Source organism: Vulpes lagopus, chromosome 2, assembly GCF_018345385.1.
Source record: "Vulpes lagopus strain Blue_001 chromosome 2, ASM1834538v1, whole genome shotgun sequence".
Taxonomy (NCBI): domain Eukaryota; kingdom Metazoa; phylum Chordata; class Mammalia; order Carnivora; family Canidae; genus Vulpes; species Vulpes lagopus.
In genome coordinates this window covers 17,440,033-17,459,918 of record NC_054825.1, presented here as the reverse complement: position 1 = coordinate 17,459,918, position 19,886 = coordinate 17,440,033, and the positions used below count along the sequence as shown (strand labels likewise).

Below are 19,886 nucleotides of genomic sequence, written 5' to 3'. Positions count from 1 at the left end.
AGACTACACAATACAAAGTAGGGGACCCACACTGAATAAATCTGGAGAACAAGTTGCTCACTGGGGAGCTTAGCCCGACAGGAAGGCTCATAGGGAAGGCAGGGTGGTCCAGTTTTTTAGAGTCCTGTATTAGTGTGGATTATCTCAAAACCCCAGCTTGCATTTTCTCCTGAGCATCTGTAAGGAGCACCTCTTTTTCCCATCAGCTCAGTCCTGGCAGCGTCCATCACCCACGTCTACACTACACCTCTAGTTCAGTAATCCATAAATATTTCTCTGCTTCAGAACCACCTGGGATGCAAGTTCAAAAGATTCCTGGAAAAAAAAAAAAAAAAAAAGATTCCTGGACCCCATTCCAGACCTGTGAGATCAAAACCTGTGGGGTAGGGCCCAGGAACCTGAATTTTTGGAAACAGGCATCGAAGTGATTCCAGCACAGGGGGTCCAAGATCCAAAGACACAAGAGCAAGTGCAGGTCGCAGTCGTGATGCTGGGCACCCAGTAGTCAAGCACAAGGGCTCAGGACAGACCTGGGCCCCACAGTCACCACTGTTTGGCCTCGGGCAAGTCACTTTGCTCACTGAGCCTGTTCCCTCACCTGTCAAAAGAAAATGGTGATAAGACATTCCTCCAAGAGGGTTTGTGAGGATTAAATGAAGACCCAAGACAGAAGCGCTGAGCCCAACCCAAGATCAGTTTCCCAGGCATGTCTGGTAGCTGCTCTTATTGTCCACGTGTGCCATTCTTTAGAACATGAGCAGCATGTAGGCCTCCCTCCTTAGCTTTTTGTCTTGACTGAGACTCTGTTTTGCAGAGTGGCCTCAGAGCTCAGTGACCCTGCAAGGCTCTTGCCGTGACCCCTACCATGCCTTCCGCCAGTGCCTACTCTGCTTCCCTAGGCCTCCTGGCACGAGAGGGGAGCCGTGGCCACTGATTGGTAGAAATGCATCCTTGGTTGGGAGCCAAGTTAAGCTAAGGTGGGAGGGAAAGATAAGCCTGAGGAAATGCTGACGTGAAGAGGTGTGACTGGAGAAACACCAGTACCCTCCAGGACTGGGGGAGCCAGCTTGAACTTTAATTCCTGGTTTGATCAAGGTAGTGTAAAAATGGACCCCAAAGGTCTTTAGATGGAAAACTAGGTTTTAGGTTTCACATATTAGCTGTAGTTAAAGCCAAATGTTCATTCCTCTCAAATTGTGTGGGTGGATCACTTTCCTCCCACTGTTGAAGTATCGTGTTTTTAGCTGCTAATAAACTTAATAAAATCCATTTCTTGTTTTCCCTAGTGTATTAAGTTCGTTCACATGCACTGCTGAACCAACATTTAGTGACACTGTGTTAGAAAGTATTTTTGTTGGAAACAGACAACGGACACAGTTCAACTGCAAAACACTTCTCAAAAAGGCTTCTTTTCTCCCGTCTCAAGCTTGCAAAGAGCCATTTGAATTCAGGGCATCCTCCCAGTCAACCATAACACCTACACAAAGTATGAAGGAATTTTGTTTTATTGGTTCAAGAAGCAGATTCAAAGGAACTTCATGCTTCTCTACTCCCACGGAAGCTCCCACCTGTCGCCACCCCCAAACTCCCATTGCCACTAATGGCACCCCATTTCCTCACTGTTCCAACACCAGTGCTGCCCAGGTCAGAAGACTCGGGGTGCATTGCCAGGGTCTACTCTACTCCAGGTATTCTCAAAGTGCTTGGTGACTGAATGTGGATGCTGTACTCAAGCAAAACAAAAATGCAGTTTTGAGAGGTGGAATATAGAAAGCAGCACAAAAAATACTGGAACCTTCTAAGGCTGGGTTGAAAAGAGGCAGAAATAAAGAGAGATAATGAAGATATAAAAAAGGAAAAATCCATAGAAGTCCACATGAAGAAGTAGAATCTAGGGAGGGAGAAATATTTGCTGTGCAGTTTTTGGGGTTTTTTTTCTTTTTTTTTTTTTTTTTAAGATTTGCTTATTTGAGAGATTGAGAGCGCACATGCACAGGCGCACACACAAGTGGGTGGAAGAGCAGAGAGAGAGAATCTCAAGCAGACTCCACACTGAGCACAGAGCCTGACTCAGGGCTTGATCCCAGGACCCTGAGATAATGACCTGAGCAGAAACCAAGAGTCGACTGAACCACTGAGGCACCCCAATGCTTTGTGGTTTTTAGTAGTTCTATTTAAAATCTCGGGCAGCCCAGGTGGCTCAGCGGTTTAGCGCTGCCTTCAGCCCAGGGCATGATCCTGGAGTCCCAGGATCGAGTCCCACATCAGGCTCCCTGCATGGAGCCTGCTTCTCCCTCTGCCTGTGTCTCTGCATATCTCTCTCTCTCTCTCTCTCTCTCTCTCTCTCTCTCTTATGAATGAATAAATAAAATCTTTTAAAAAATAAAATAAAATCTCAAAAGGTGGTGCTGAGACCATCACAATGCAGGACACTTGTGGCATGTTGATGACTGGTATGCATGAGTTGGAGTGGGAACAGATAGGAGATTTTATTTTAAGAAAAACCAAAAAGTTGGAAACAATCCAAAGGTTTGTTGATCCATAATAGTGATTAAGTTCCCATTTGATTTAAGAATGCAGAAATAGGAGATAATGTCCTTCCTTGTCAGTCTGGCTCTGCTTTAGTGATAGGTGACCCAGTTTTACATGTGAGCATTAATTTTTCTTTCTTTCTTTTTAAAGTCAAAGAACAAGATAAAGTCAATTTCTTGCTCAGGCTTATGTGTGCCATGACTGCAAGTCTTGAGAAATCTGCTTCTCTTTTTTTTTTTTTTAAACAAAGTGATTGTGAGATCTTTGCTCTTCTGTAGGGCGAAAAACTAGAAAATTACAATGCCATGCCCATGTTTGCTCAAGTGATCACCCTTAGATTGTGTGGAGCTTATCTTCTGGTATAATCAGCATGGCCCTCTTAAACAGAGCTGTCTTTTTAAAACCCAGATCTACCGGTAAGATTTGTTTTAATTTCGGTCTAACAGCTTTAGGATTACCCCTCAAGACTATATCGTCAGGCTTTTGTACAAACAAGGAGCTTACACAAAACTGCCATTATAATGGTGGCTTGAGGTGGGGGGGGGGGGGGACCTTGTTTGGTTGATTGAGTTATGATTGTATAGGGAACAAATAAAGGCTTTCTTTCCTCAAACATAACAGTTATGTCTTACTCTGGCTAATAATGCCATGTATTCTTTTAAAAAAATATTTACACAGCCTGACATTATTCTTAATGTCAATGCAATGTGTTACCTCTAGGTTGAAATCCAGTTTTAATCCTATAAGCTAGAAAAATAAGTTCGATCCTACACAATTGAGTCTTGAAATTGTTGATTCTGTTGCTGTATTTATTACCCTTGATAGTTGGCCTCTCCCTTCCTCCTTCCTTCCCTCCTTCTCCTCCTCTCCCTCTTTCTCTCTCTCTCTCTCTCTCTCTCTCTCTCTCTATATATATATATATATATATATTAAATATATTTGTGAATTAAATATATTAGATGTACTATGTATATATCTCTAAATATATATGTATGTACCCATGTGATAGTTTCATTCATGTTATAAGAAACTATCTTTTTTTTTAGCAGAGATGTGCTTTTTTTTTTTTTCACAATTTTATTTATTTACTTATGAGAGACCAGAGAGAGAGAGAGAGGCAGAGACACAGGCAGAGGGAGAAGCAGGCTCCATGCAGGGAGCCCGATGCGGGACTCGATCCTGCGTCTCCAGAATCACACCCTGGACTGAAGGTATCACTAAACCGCTGAGCCACGTGGGCTGCTCAATAAGAAACTATCTTACTTCATTTTCTGGGTATCTACTCTGTGATCTCAATAAATTCTTTTTACAATGAATTGATTTACTCCAGCCCTGTACAGTATTATGCCTTCCTCCCCCAGAAAGTTAAATGGCTGTTCTTTGACAGTATGTTGCACTAGGTACATTATAGTTTGACTTAGTAGATGCTATTTAAAGTCTCTTGTAAATAAAATGGATCAGAAAGTTCTGGTGCCAGCTGAGTTATGTGATTTTAGCAAGGCAGTAGCCAACCACTGGTATGGATGCTGTTGGTCTTCCATCTGGCTTGAAGGGCTGTGGGCACACTTGCTGTGACTCCACTCACGGAGTGTGCTTGAGCCCATCATACTGCAGCCAGTGTTCCCACATGCACCTCCATGGCCGCAAGGTGTAAATGGTAGGGGGAAAAAAGAACAAGAAAGTGAAATCAGGAATGAAGTTAGACAAAATTAGACTGAAAGCTTTCCTTTTTTTTTTTTTTTTTTTTTTAATTTTCTGAAATGGAAAGCAGATAACAATCCAGAAACAGGAAGACAAAGGGAGGTTCCTACAGATTGGAATGGGAGCCACAGAGAAGGCTTCTTAAAGTGAATTTGAAATGACTTTGGCCCTGTATTAAGCACTGAGTGCTTTTTGAGCTCTCTAAATCCATCTTTAAATATAGTGAGGTTCTGCAAGCATATTTGGGCAGGAGATTTGAATTAGGATTTATAACTTAAATGGGACAAATTTTAGTCAGCTAATTTGGCATTTTGAAAGCACTTTCAGGTCATTGTAATTATGCAAAGGATATGCAATCATTAGTTCCCCAATATACAGATTTCTCATTAATATCTACTTGGGGAAGAGTTGATGAATATGAAGCTATCACTGACTGAAAATGAACATTTTTACTTGAAAACAGGGCTGCTTTGCACTGCCGGCCGCTCCCAGAATTGATGATGTGCCTTGCCTGGACAGCAGTATCCCTGAAGCTTCAGGACCAAGTCTCACACATGTGTGATGGATCGAGACATTAAAATATCACTGATCCAGCTCCTCACAACCAAAAGATCTGGGGGAAGGCTAGTTTTAAAAAAAAAAGGAATTAGGAGTCACAACTGGAGGACGTTCTATGTAGCCTCCACTGCTGTCTTCAGGCACTGAAAACTCTGTACCCAGACAGTGCCTGCCACTTGGCATGGGACTCCAAAACCCATTAGCGGTGCCACTTTGGTTAGTAGAGAATGAATGGCTGAGCATGTGGCCTCTTGGTCGACTTGAAATACAGCACTGGCCCTTGCTGCAAGTCTCACGTCCAAGCATAATTATACGCGCTCCACCTGCAGAGTTCTTGCTATTTTTCCTGCATGTTTGTACTAAGAGCAATGTTACTCTGCTTTGTAACTTCACTAAGTGAACTTAATGTTCTGGTGGTAGTTAGGACACTGCTTCCCTGGTTATGGGACTTTACAGTCCCATGTTTGGGAGTTGGAGGCATTATATTAAGTTCTCTTTCTTTAGAACCTATTTTATCCCGAAACCTCTCAAAATAGCTCTCAGATGTTGTTTTGTCAAAGTGTGCTACAAGAGGGCAGCCTGGTTGGCTCAACGGTTTAGCGCTGCCTTCAGCCCAGGGCATGATCCTGGAGACCCAGGATCGAGTGCTGCATCAGGCTCCCTGCATGGAGCCTGCTTCTCCCTCTGCCTCTCTCTCTCTCTCTCTCTCTCCATCTCTCATGAATAAATAAAATCTTTAAAAATATATATATGCTACAAGATGATTGAGTTTCTGCCTTTGACTTCCATCCCCACTTTTCTTGCCACCTACTGTTGTATGATACCCAAGAACATGTCATGAACTGGGTGCCAATCAGACATCTGTGCATGGCTTTTGTAACCATCTCACTGTCCATTCATTTCGTCCATGTCATAGAACCCTTTCTGAGAAACAGCATGCCAAGAATGTGTATGGTTTGGGGCACCTGGGTGGCTCTGTCGGTTGAGCATCCAGCTTCTGGTCTTGGCTCAGGTCATGATCTCATGATCCTGAGATTGAGCCCTGCATCAGGCTCTGCGCTCAGCATGAAGTCTGCTTCAGATTCTCTCTCCCTCTCTCTCCTGCTCACTTTCTCTCAAATAAATAAATAAAATCTTAAAAAAAAAAAAAAAAGGCTGTGTATGGTTCAAGGGAAAGACAGAAGGAAAGATGTCTAGGGACACCTGGCTGGCTCAGCAGTTGGGTATCATCTGCCCTTGGTTCAGAGCATGATCCCAGGATCGTGGGATCAAGTCCCACATCGGGCTCCCTGTATGGGGCCTGCTCCTCCCTCTGCCTATATCTCTGCCTGTCTCTCTGTGTCTCTCATGAATAAATAAATAAGGTCTTAAAAAAGAAAGAAAGAAAGAAAGAAAGAAAGAAAGAAAGAAAGAAAGAAAGAAAGAAAGAAAGAAAGAAAGAAAGAAAGAGAGAAAGAGAGAGAGAGAGAAAAGAAAAGAAGAAAAGAAAAAAGAAAAGAAAGAAAAGAAAAGAAAAAAAGAAAAGAAAAGTGAATGTGTAAATGCTGCAGCCATGTCTGTCAGTAACAGCATCTCCAGCATTGTTGGGAGTTACTTAGAGGTTCCCCATAGATGCCCATGATGCAGTGCTGGGGATGGTACTCAGCCTCCAGGGATATGGCACCATCAGGAATTCTTAGTTAAGGCTAGGGATGTTTCCTCTTCTGTGCCAGAAATTCTTGGACTCTGTGCATGTGTGCTGTCAATCACCAGCTACTTAATCCCAATCAGTGCCTCTAGTACCTGATGTGTTGATCATCGTAGCCAGCTGTAGGCAACTCTGATTGTAGGAATGGAGGAGGCTTGTGGCATGGCTAATCCAGAACCGTGAATAGTGCAAAAGAGTCATATTTTGAGAATTACCTAGTTCTGTTTTTACAGAACTGCTTTATCTTCCTAGTTAATTTTGCTTAAGCTGAACTTGGTGTTTAAAATGTTCTATTTTAAGTTTTTATATTATATAGAGTAATGTATTTAAAATATTAGAAAATTATAAGAAACATAAAGATCACTTTTCATCACTGTTGAAAACCTTTTGCTGAATATACATCTAGACATTTTTCTCGGGATACGTACTTATATAGATACCAACTTTTCATTGAGCTTTTTGTTTTTTACTAAATATTATGATCATTGTTCCACATCAATTATTCATCTCAGCATCATCCTTTTTATCAGCTGCATGGCATTTGGAGTTTTAAGGGCACTGCAATTTGCTTGTACAAATGCCTATTGAGGAACATTTGCATTATTTCAAAATTATGGTTATTTACAGGGTTACAGTGTACACTCCTCTACATCTGTATATCTATGCACACATTTTCTAATACCTCCTTAGAGTTCACAACTAAGGGTGGCGTTGTTGGGTCATTTTCGGTTTTCAAAATGATGGCAAACTGTGGCTGAGAAAAGCTGCACAAATGCACATGCCCACAACAACGATTATTCCCCTGTCCTGGCTGGTGTCATAATTCACTTTTCACCTTCACTAGCCTAGTAGGTATGGAGGAAATGGTGTCGCACTGCTTACCAGTTTCTCCACTTAGTCGTTGAGATTGAGCATGTTAAAATACTTGCCACTTTCATTTCTTTTTAAAAGTACCTGTTTATGTCTTTAACCCATATCTTCTATTATAATATTTGTCCTTTTAATTTTTTTTATTTTTTATTTATTTATGATAGTCACAGAGAGAGAGAGAGAGAGAGGCAGAGACACAAGCAGAGGGAGAAGCAGGCTCCATGCACTGGGAGCCCGACATGGGATTCGATCCCGGGTCTCCAGGATCGCACCCTGGGCCAAAGGCAGGCGCCAAACCGCTGCGCCACCCAGGGATCCCAGTATTTGTCCTTTTAAAGGTAACCTCTACATATTTTGTTAGTTGATTGAAAAATACTTAACTGAGCACCTGCTATGTGCTGAGCACTGCTTGGTCCTGGGGAAACAATGGTGGGCAAGAATGACACAGTCCATGCCGAGTTCAGTGGGGGAACAGACGTTAGCCACATAATCACCCAGATATGAGAGTGTAATTGTCATGGATGCCATGTAGGAGGGCTTCAAAGTGCAACAGAACTCTATCAGCAAGTGATTCTCAGACTTCAGCAGGCATCCGTACCACCTGGAGGGCTTGTAAAAAGCATAGATTGCTGGACCCTAACCCCAGAGTTTCTGATTCAGTAGGTTTGAGGTGAGCCTGGAATTTGCATTTCTAAGGAGACCCCAGGTTGTGCTGATGGCGCTGGTCTAGATAGCACTTTTGGAGAACCTCTGGTCTAGAGATTTCTCCTGAACAGGGAGACCAAGGCAGATTTCCTGGTGAAGCAGTACTTGAGGGACCCCGGGTGGCTCAGTGGTTGAGCGTCTGCCTTTGGCTCAGGTCATGATCCCAGGGTCCTGGGATCAAGTCCTGCATTGGGCTCCCTGCAGGGAGTCTGCTTCTCCCTCTTCCTACTGTCTCTCTCTCTCTCTCTCTCTCTCTGTCTCTCATGAATAAATAAATAAAATATTTTTTTAGAATATTGACTATAAGCAACATATCAAGGGTGTAAATGACCATAAAGAATGAAAAACTGGTGCTTTCAAAGATAAACAGTCTTATTACAGTTACTTGACATTTCTGTTTCTAAGCCTTACTAAATTCCATTAAAAGCTGGTTCATAAACTTAGGTTCAAATACAATTTTAGACCTAATAGTTAGAAAGAGGCTGTTTCTGGAAGCAGCTGGTATCTGATTCTTACCTGCTGGTTGCTCCAGGCAGCCTCACCTGAAGAGGAAACCCTTGCCATCAAATTAACAGGAGAAAAACCAGGACCCAAATTCCCATTGGAAAGAAGAAAGTGTTAGTGCCCTTCAAAAGAAGAGAGAAAAATAGCTGCTTCAGATTAACAAAGAGTGCTCGAACCTCTCCCGTGATTGCTGTCATAAAGAAGAGGGTAGGGGTAGCTTTCTAATAAAAGGTCCTGCAAAATATGTCCCGTATGCTTCTTCATTAACCTGTTCCATAAGGGAAAAGAGACCTGAGATCGTATAGATATTCTAAGTAGGTATAAGTATGTCGAGGTGCTGTGAGCCTGGTTTAGTGGCAGTTACATTGAATGAGGTGGAAGCCAAGATTTCTTTTTTGGAAGCCATAAAGAGAAAAAGGCAACAGGACAAGATTCACACCAGTTGTGGTTCAGTGAGAAAGGAGTAGCAGCGCTGCATTCAGGTGTGTGTTAGGTCTTGCTCCGTATGTATTACATGCCCTTAAACAGAGCTTTTAAGCTACTAATTTCTTAGCCATTTGAACTTTTATTCTTGAGAAGGGAAATCTATCAGCTTCTTAATCTGTGGCTTAAGACTGACTTTTCAAACCATGTTGTAATAATAGTAGTAGTAGTAGCGAAGATGTACTGAGTGTTACTATATGCCGGGTACTGTGCTAAACTCTTTATAGGAATCATCTCATTTTAATTCTCACACCAACATTTGGGGTAAGACCTTTTATCATGTCATGTTCCAGGTGGTAAAACCAAGGCCCGAAGATCATACAAGTAATAAGACATGATTTGGGGATTTGAATCCGGATGATCTGACCACAGAACCCATACTCTTGACCATTTGGCTCTCCTGCCTCCCAAGTCCTTTCTTCACCTGGGGGCAGCAGACCTTAACCGCAGGCTCCCGGCCTCAAAGGAAGGAAGTGCTGAGTATGAAGTACAAGCTGTCAGATTAAAAGCACAATAGAGAAAACTGTCTAGTGTGTTATACAAAATATATTTGTCCTAGTCCTGAGAACAGGGAGGCATAAACTAATAATGACAGTGTGGAGTTTGCTGGAACAATGGAAGCAAATATCCTATAATGTTAAATACATTTGTTTCGAGGTATTCAACTAAAGGAGCCTGACTGCCTGCCCTCCTCCCTCTCTTCCTTCCTCCTTCCCCTCCTTCTTTTCCTCTGGCTCTCTGTATTCTCCCAATTTTCTTAGTTACGATTAAAAAAAATAATAATTTAAAAAATTGCTTGCAGATCCAGGGGACATTTAACCTACTTACTTAAAACACTAACTCCATCCAAGACGTGGTTAGATGGTGTGAAATCTAGAATGTTCTAGACACTCAGCCCCTTCCCAGGACCCAGTCTTATCAGTAGGCTGGAGAGGGTGATCTTGGAGGCTGACCTTGGAGAGGTGAACTTGGTGTTTGGGTGACTCCTGATTCTCTTTTTATTGAACCTGGCTCAGCAGTAGTGCATGGGGCAGCTTCAGAGTGTGTGGCAGGACAAAGACACGGCACCTGTTGGGGTCCTGCTCTCCCCAGAGGTGCCAATAAAATATATCACCATGCTCTGTGCCGTGTGCTTTTGTCACCGAGGGCTGACTCCACATTACTTCACCCTTGCATCTTGGTACCTTTTCTGGGACTTCGGTGCCCCACTCTCCCCCTGCACCCCAACACCATATGATAAGGGACCATCAGGACCAAGCCAGGCCTCCCTCCGCCCCTCTCTGTCCCTACCCCACGTATTCCACATCCTATTTTGACCTGCAGCGGCTTGCAGCTCCCTGCAGATATTTGAAAAGAGAATGAAGTGATTTACATAATTAAAACAAATTGCCTGACGAGTGTGAGAATCCATTGTTGTGGTATAATGGCGTGATTTAGATGCTTTGTGAGACACAAGGCTGGGGGGAAGTTCCTCTACCACCCTGGCAATGTAATTAGGCTCTACAGAGCTCTTTCTGGAGAGGCTTTAGGGCGATTAGAGCAGGACATGGCAGTTGTCTCTGGAGGAAAGCACAAGACCAAAATGGAAGACTCTGAACTCCACAAGTCTTCCTTGTCGACTGTAAGCAAATAATGCACTTCCTGGAGAAACTGCTGAAGCCTAAGGGACCGCTCGGGATTCCCCCACTGACCTGTTTGCCATGACATTTAGGGAGGTTTTTTTTTTCTTTTTCTTGCTTGTTCCCATCGCCTTCCTCTGTGTGTTCTGGTTCTCTGGTGCCACATCTTTAAAACCACGTTTAGGATTTCAGATTAAAGGAGGTCAAAGGGACCTGAAAACTAGACAGCTTAGAGGCAGTGAGTGACCCTAGACTGAGTCCTGGGGGCAGGGGTGAGAGTGGCAGGGGAGCCATAAAGGACATTATGGGGACAGGTGGCAGGATTAGAATGCAGGCTGCCAATTCAGTGTGAGTCTCATACCACTGGCAAATTTCCTGACGTGGGTAAATGTGTCTGGTAACATAGAGGGGTATGATGGTCTGCAGCTGACTCTCCAGTGGTCCCCAATGAAATATGCATTTATGCAGAGAGAGAGAATGGAAAAGCTTATGGGGCAAAATAATAACGATCAGTAAATCTCGGCGAAGTGCATAGGAGCTCATTTTATTGTTCTTGCAACTTTCCTGTTAAGTTTGGAATTATTTCAAAATAAGAAGTTAAAAAAAAATCACATTAGGAAGTAATTCTGGCCTTGTAGGACTGACAATTATTCATTTCTTAAAAGAAAAAACGAGGAGGGCCAGAAAAGAGAAGTAACATTCACACTCCAAATCATTTCTGTGTGAAGTAGGGAGAGCTGAAATTTGCAATTAATTAGATCCACCAGTCAGAAGAAAATCCAAATCAGCCCCCGCCGCCCTGCTGACTTGAGAATACAGACGCAGGCCCTGCCTGTGTCCGCACGGGGTGCGACCCTCGTGGGGGCCTCATTACGGGGTGCCTGGGAAGCAAGGCCTCTGTGTGCACGGAAAGACCCACGCTTCCTCCGACGGTGTCGAGAAAGGCTTTGTTGGTTAAACTGCAGGACCTGTTTGTCTCCAGTTCTCATAAGGAAGGAAATGAGTTGACTTGGAATCCAAGTCCATTTGGAATGTTAGATGAAACCATGGAATTTCCCTGTCTTCTCCTCTTTAGTGAGCTAGACTTGCCAACAGCAGCCTCCTGGTTTATACATGGGTGCACGCCCATCCAAGAGCTGGAGGGCCCGAGCAAGGGAGAGGGGTGGTTAGAGCCAAAAGCCCTTCAGGTGTCTCGTGAGGTTCTGGCTGTAGGTGTGGTGTCAAGCATGAGAGCCAAAGTGGTATCCGCTAGGGCTTTTCTTGCCTTGGGCTATGGGCACCAATCTCTGTGTCCCATTCCTCTGCATGGTATTTAGAAAAGCATATAGCGAGGTCCTGGTGTCTCACCTCATTTTTACCTTCCTGTTGGAACCCTACAAAGCTTACAGCATAGCCTGAGAGAGAAGGTAGGAACCAGAGGAAGGATCCAGTTCAGAGGGGGCATAACTAGTGCCCATAGGTACCGAATGGGTATCATAGGTGAGTAAAACAAGCCAGGAAGTGATGAGGAAACCAGTGCATATGTGCCCCACCAAAAAAGCTTCTTAGGATCCATTCCACCACTGCAGTGGGGGAAAGTGGGTCTACTGAGGCCAGTCTTCTGGGTTTTCCAGAATGCCTGAATTCTAGATTATAAATCTCCCCATTTGCAAAGATTGGCAAGAAAAGAAAAAAAAAATTTTTTTAATTAAAAACTGAGCAGGCCAAACCAACACATCTGGCAGGTGGGATCTGGCCACAGGCTGCCAGTTGGCAACCTCTGATCTGATCTAACCCACTCATGTTACGTGTTTGACAATGATACTCCACAATTATTGGACTCCAGTAGGGTGCTGGCACCCACGGAGGCAAGTGACTGGCCTACAGTCACACCACAAGTTAATGGCAGAGGTGGGCACACTGCATCAAAGTGTTAACTTGTATAGTGAGTCTTCTGGTTTGACATGAAAACAAAAATTTGGCTAAAAGATGCAGCCTCATGAACAGGAGTAATTAACTCCAAATGTTTGTTAAAAAGAAAATTAATTCCATCGTTAAATCTCGTAACATCCTACTTCTGCCACATGTTTATAGAAATAACTCCTTAAAATTCAATGATGTTCTTTCCTAACCACAAACAAACTGGTTTTCAGAAACAAATACGTGTAAAGATGGGTTCAAAGTGTCAGCTATAACTGCTGCAGGGGAAAACGAACCCCCTCCGGTTTTAAATAACTTGTTTTAGGAATAAACAGGATGGATAGGACTTCTCTCGAAAGATGTTTCTAGCTCTCCCAGGAAGCACTGGGCAAATTAGAATGGAGAAGCCTTCAAGATCCCCCAGGCTGCAAAGGGAAGCGGGGGGGCTTCTGTAAGTGCACGCATAACCCCCACTACCACCACCAGGACAATGTCACGTGTTCATACATAGCCAAGGCCCCCATGTGCCCAATTCTGGAGTCAGATGCACTCGAGTTCAGATCCAGTTGCTGCCATCACTAGCTGTGTGACCTTGGATCAGGTTACCTAAACTCCAGTTTCCCCATGTTTAGGTGGAACTAGGAATAGTACCTATCATGGGGAGCAGTTGTAAGATGATGTAACCTCTGCACAGCACTTCCCATAGGGCCTGGCACTGAGCTCCTTCTCTCTGTCCTCAGAGGGTGAATGGACAAGGCACTTTCGAAATGAGCAGCACACCTGCCCAAGTGGGGCAGACCGTCGGAGCCGGTAAGGCATGTGGGGTAGGATTTGGCTGCTACACAGCAAAGGTGCTGCACCACAAGAGCAGTTCCTAAGGTATAGTCAAGTTTGGGGTTGTTTCAGGGAGTTTTTTCAGAGATAATTCACATACCCCACAATTCGCCCTTTTAAAATACGTGATTCAGTGGCTTTTTGTACATTACAGATATGTGCAACCATCAGCGCAATTTTATCACCTTGTAAAGAAGCCCCTTCACATTTAGCCAGCACTCCCCAATGTCACTGTTCCCCAGCCCTTAGCAACCATTAACCTCTTTTCTCTAAGGACTATTCTGGACATTTCATAGAAATGGAATCATATCTTCAATGATACTTTGGGACTGGCTTCTTTCACTCAGCATGTTTTCAAGCTCCAGCCATGCTGTAGCCTGTGTCAGTAGGTCATTCTTCTTAATGGCGGAATAACATTTTGTTTATCCGGTCATCAGATGATGGGCATTGGAGTTTTTTCCACTTTGGGACTATTGTGAATAATGCTGCTATGAACGTTCATGTACGAGTTTTTGTGCGCACATATGTTTTCATTTCTCTAGGGTACAGACCTAGGAGCAGAATGCTGAGTCAAAGGGTAATTCCAGTTTTAACTTTTTGAGGACCTGCCAAACTATTTTCCAAAGCAGCTGTACTATTTTATATTCCCACAACAGCATAAGAAGGTTTGATTTCTCCTTATCCTCACCAATACTTATTATTATCTGACTTTTTTATTCTAGCCGTACTCATGAGTATGAAGTGGTATCTCATTGTGGTTTGGATTTGCATTTCCCTGATGACTATTGATCTTGCCATGTGTTTATTGGTTATTTGCATATTTTCTTTAGAAAAATGTCTACTCGGATTCTTTCCCCATTTTGAAATTTATTTTCAAAATCAATCAATTAGTGAGTGGTAAGAGTTCTTCGTAAGGTCTAGATAGAAGTCGCTTATCAACTATATGATTTATAAATATTTTCTCCCATTCTATGAGTTCTCTTTTTACTTTCCTGATAGTGTCCTTTGAAGCACAAAAGTATTTCATTTTGATGAAGTATAGTCTATTTCTTTTTGGTTTTGGTATCCTATCCAAGAATCTATTAATAAATCCAAGGTCACAAAGATTGACTTCTGTGTTTTCTTCTAAGAGTTTTATAGTTTTGGCTTTGCATTTAGGTCTTTGATCCACTTTTGAATTGTTTGTATATGGTGTGAGGTAAGGGTCCTACTTTCTTTTTTTGCATATGGATGTCCAGTTATACAACTGTGTTTGTGAAGGAAGAAAAAGAACTGTGGGACGATGTGGTCATCCACTAAGACACGCCTCAGCCCAGTCTACCTTGGAAGTCCACTGGCCAATCAGAGCAGGATGGGCAGAGTCAACTTTCACAACAGGAGAGCCACTTCATCTCAGAAGTTCTAGGCTGGAAACCATAGAATATATCTCTATAGCTCATAAAGTGAGCCTATTAATTGGATATAAAAACAACCAATGAGGTAGTGATTTAATCACCTTAACTCATACTTGTCTCTTACCATCTCCAGGCCTTTGAGGCAGAAGTAGGGTGTTACAGAAAGAGAACTGACCTTTCTGACCTTTCTGTCAAAAGACTAAGAGCTGATTCCTGGCTACATTTGTGACCTTAGACAAGTCACTTAACCTCTCTGAGCCTTAGTTTTCTCATGTCTAAAGTGGAATGATATAAAGCTTCCGATATTATTTTTTTAAGATTTTATTTATTTATTCATGAGAGACATAGAGAAAGAGGCAGAGACACAGGCAGAGAGAGAAGCAGGGTCCATGCAGGGAGCCCAATGTGGGACTCAATCCTGGGTCTCCAGGATCAGGCCCTGGGCCAAAGGCGGCGCTAAACCACTGAGCCACCTGGGCTGCCCAGCTTCCAATATTATTGAATGAGTTAAGGAAAACAGTTATGTATGGAAAAGCCCACAGTACCTGGTATCCAGTTTCTGCACAAAGGATGTTTGCTTACTGTCATATTCTTCTCCTCTTTTTCACCGTCGATCAAGCTAAAAGCTAACTATGTGTTTGCTACTTCAGATCATCAAGGCCAGAACCTTAGAACCCCATATAGTAGCAAATTCCAGAGGCACAAACCCACCCCACAAACTATCCAGTGCCAGCCCCATTCCTCTATCCACAGCATTAACCACTGAAAGAGAATGATGCTGGGGCACCAGGTGGCTCAATCGGTTGAGTGTCTAACTCTTGGTTTCAGCTCAGACCATGATCTTGGGGTCCTGGGATTGAGTCCTGGATTGGGGTCCATGCTCAGCATGGAGTCTGCTTGTCCCTCTCCTTCCCCTTCTGCTCCTCCTCCCACTCATGTGCACGCTCTCTCTCAAATAAACAAATAAAATATTTATTAAAAAAAGAAACCAAAAGAAAAGAATGATGTGTAGACACACCTCAACTTGGCAGAAGATGTGCTTGGAAGGTGCCCAGGGCTCAACCTATTTCACTATTGCAAGTAATGCCCCCAGTGCCTGGCAAGAGACAGTTACTTGGAAAGAAAACTTGCAGCTGTAAGATCTAGTGGCAGCCCATCTGGCATAGCCTGCATGTTGTGAAGAAAGGACCAAGAGGGATCTTCAGAGTGTGAATTGAGATTTTTTCCCCGCTGGGCTTGAAATTCCTTCCAGCGGTGTCTTGCCCATGGGTTAAGGCATAGTGTCATTACCAGAATCTACTATCTTACCTGGGGCAAGCCGCAGAAAGCTAGTGGACATGAAGACACTGGGAGCAGTCGGAAGAGCTATGCAGACATGACAAGGCATGAAAACCCATGAGTGGCCTTTGGCATGAATCCTAGGATGTTAGAGCTGATAAGAAATCTTAGAAATCTTCTGTCCAACTCCCTCACTTGGGAAAAGAAAACAACTAAATCTCAGAGACAAGGAATGACTTGGCTGAGGCAAGGCCATGAGTAGCAACAGAGCTAGGAACCTGGTGCACATGCTCTTGGGCCCTAAGGCCATGGAACCTGGCGTTGAAATATTTCAATGTGGAGCGTATCAGAGAGGGCATCACAAAAAGAGGCTGGGTGTTCAGGTCTGGAGCTGAGGGCACGGTAGCATAGCTCAGGAGCTATTTTCCTGGGGAGAGGGAAGCAGAAATAGGCTGAGGCAGAGGTACGTGGGCTAGGAGACACTCCCCTACATCTCTGTTTGGCGACGGGTTATTCTCATACTTATATTCTCTCTCAGTCAAAACTGGAGAATGTAAGAAAAAGATGGCGAGAAATCTATGACCTAGGCCTGCCTCTGCCACTGACCATGCAAGGGCTCCCCAGAACCACCACTTCCCCTTCTGAACCTTGGGCTTCTCGTGAAGAATGAGGTAGGAGTAAAGCAGGTGTGCTTTGGAGGCCTGTGGTTCTACCTACTTTCCAAGCTCAAGGCCAGATTGTGTGGAGGGTACTCCACTCATCTGAGGATGAACAACTTTTTGTGAGCATATTTAGAAATAAGTTTGGGATGATGACTTCAAGTTCCACCACTTTTTTTTTTTAATGCATCTATTCAGGTGATACATTTGACCTGATTAATAGAAAGTACATGAGCCTAATGGACGATATTAGGAGATAATTGCAATGGATGAAAGTCTCTTGAGTCAATTAACTCTTATTACCTGGAAACCATTTATAAGAGGCAATAAATTATTGGGACAACACAATTAGCAGTCCCACAATAAAACGGGTTTCATGTGTGCGCATGTTGCCCCCCCCCTCCATCTCCTGAGGGCCTGTCAAGTTAAAGGGTACGTGTTTGAGGGGGCTGCTGTGCCCTTTTGTGTTCACAGGAGTGTGTTAACATGCAGTAGGGCTGACATATCCCAGGCTAGACCGAAGCAATGAAATAAGCTTTCCACGCCTGGGAACAATGATGCCTGTGTCACAGCCAGTCAATGGCTGCTTCAGTGCCTTGTAGCTAATAGACTTTCACCAAACGTTGGCCAATCTGCTGAGTGATATTTGAGGTAGGACGTTGTGATTCTGTTTAAAGACCATTTCTAACACTCTCACCCTTGAATTTAAAAACTAAAATCGCTCAGCATTTAAAAAGACTTTTTTTTTTTTTCTGTCAAGCTACGGGTTCTGTAATAGCATAGACAGAATTGGGAAAAGGAAAGTTTCTGTAAGGATTCTAGAAGGTACTACTGCGGTAGCAAATAAGCTCCACGGGCCCCATTGATCACTTACATTTGCTTTCAATCTATGGAAGAAGATAGTCTCGTAACTAGGCTGGCCCAAGCTCAGTTCAAAGTGTCTTAAAGCAGCAGAATCCTGGATCCTTGCCACTGAATCTTCACACCATTTGCTTATGAAGTAAGGAGAACTGTTCTAGAACTCTTTTACGATGATCTGAAATAACCTGGCATTTACTTCCGTGACCTCTTAGTGTTTGTATCACCTAAAGCATTTTTCCCTCCGCTGTTGCATTACAAGCCAGATTCAAATTCCTGACGGCAGGGGGAAAAACAGAAAAGGAAAAAAAAAAAAAAAAAAAAAAAACCCCAAACCCCAGAACACAACAATGTTAATGATCAACATGTTATTTTTATTGTGTTGACTGTTTCAGCTACAAGCTTAAAGAATTATCAAGGCTGACTGCGCTTGTCCAAGTGAGCCGGAAACGATAGGCTGACCAGAACTAGTGCAAAGAAAGCAAATTTACAAGCCGAGTAGATGAAAATATGATAAAGACGGAAACAAGTTGCCATAGAATACAGGTCTCTCTTTTGTGTGCTCATCCAAATTTGTGGGAGTTTTTTATATTACCAGATAATTTCGTGATAGTCTATCTGTGACTTCTTCAATGATGATAAATGTGCAATCTGATCTTTTAGAAGAATAAACAGTTCCTTGTTAATTAATTTATACAGCTGTCAGTGCAGCTTTCTCTCTTTGCACTCTAAGAGTTTCCCTGCCATAGATTTTCTTGCCGTTCCTGGCAAACCTCCAGTGAGAGCCTGGGATTTATTAGGCTGACTTGGTGCAAAGTCTATTGATTGTGGCCCCGAGGGTAATAACTAAATAGAGCCGGAGCAACAAGTCAATAACACCATTGTTGCTGCAGCCTGCATTCACTCGAGGAGTGAGATTGTTTTACAGCAGCCGAGGGTAATCATGGGCAGATCGGCGTGTTCAACACGCGCTGCATGCACCGTGTTAGTGCTGAGGACCGTTTGAAAGATTTCAGCGGGATCGCTGGAGAATCGGGGTGGGGTACTGGGATTATGAACCCTGTGAACTCCTTCATTACAGCTTAAAGGTTTCAACTTGAGTTTTTAACATCTGCTGCAACCTCGGGGAGCTCAGAGGCAGGGCTGGTGCAAAGGAGCGCCCACGCGGGTCCTGGGCTAGCGCGGGAGGGCCTGTTCTGCGTGTGTCCCGGAAACAGGGTGCTTAGGAGGGGACAGGTTCTCTCACGGCTGCTGTCTGTCGCGCATCCGTCCATCCGGCCGGCCGTTTGGGTGGGGTGATATGGCCTCTCACACTCCACCATACGCTCAACATTCACCATCTAGGCAGGAGCTACTGTCACCTCTGCAGAAGTCACATAATTGTCACTTTCTTGCTTCCAAATCTCGAGTTGCACTTGATTTTATTTTTTTTTAAGATTTTATTTATTTATTCATGAGAGACACGAGAGAGAGAGGCAGAGACACAGGCAGAGGGAGAAGCAGGCTCCACGCAGGGAGCCCGATGTGGGACTCGATCCCGGGTCTCCAGGATCACGCCCTGGGCTGAAGGCGGCACTAAACCGCTGGGCCACAGAGGCTGCCCCAACTTGATTTTAAAAACCATTTTCATACGGCTGACTGGGTTTTAAATTACAGAAAGCAAAATCGAAGTCCACATCAGTGCCTGTCTTTTGCCTCTGGAAGACTCCTTGCCATCCCCATTGTAGAAAACCCATTTCCGCCCGGGGAGGACTGGAAAGTCATGGGACAGGTTCCCAGAGGTGGCCAGCACTAACGGGTCTCCCGACCTCCCAAGACCCAGCTTGTCACACGTGGCTGTGTGAACCAGTTACCCACAAATAACCACAAACCCTCATGTGACCCAGGCTACACTGAGTACAAGTCTTGCACAGAATCTCCTACTGCCACCATATCTTATATTTTTAAACAGATTTAATTATTCTGTAGAGAACTAAAAGGGTGGTTGGGTATTTTTCCCCCTGTTAACTCCTATTTTACTGAAAGAATTCTTGGCAAATCTATAGCAAAAAAGAAAACTAGGGAGGGTTTTTAAAAATTACTTGCAGTATGACTCACTGTAATGAAAGGTTCAGAGCATGGAGTAATTCCATCGGGTAGCAGTCCCTCTGAAAAAAAAAAAAAATTGTTTTGAAAGTTTAGTCAATACTGACACACAACCTAGGAGAAAAGGTGGGCCACTCCTTCCTCCGCTGGGAGACGTAAGTAACTTTCTCATCAGACTTTTCTTGGTCTGAATGAAGAAATTCCTGTCCAATCTGCTTAG

The 19,886-nt window shown here is 43.6% G+C and overlaps 1 protein-coding gene across 6 annotated transcripts in view; it reads left to right on the top strand.

The window, feature by feature from the left end:
* VTI1A (vesicle transport through interaction with t-SNAREs 1A) overlaps positions 1-19,886 on the top strand; it is a 349,002-nt gene that overhangs the window by 290,396 nt on the left and 38,720 nt on the right. For 2 of the 6 annotated variants that reach the window (XM_041745791.1, XM_041745793.1), the window contains one exon: positions 4,697-5,464. The exons of the other annotated variants lie outside the window; for them this stretch is intronic. In XM_041745791.1, the coding sequence (XP_041601725.1) occupies positions 4,697-4,811 (115 nt within the window). In that variant the 3' untranslated portion in view covers positions 4,812-5,464. Of the gene's footprint in view, positions 1-4,696; positions 5,465-19,886 lie in introns of those variants that run through there. 6 annotated transcript variants of the gene reach the window in all.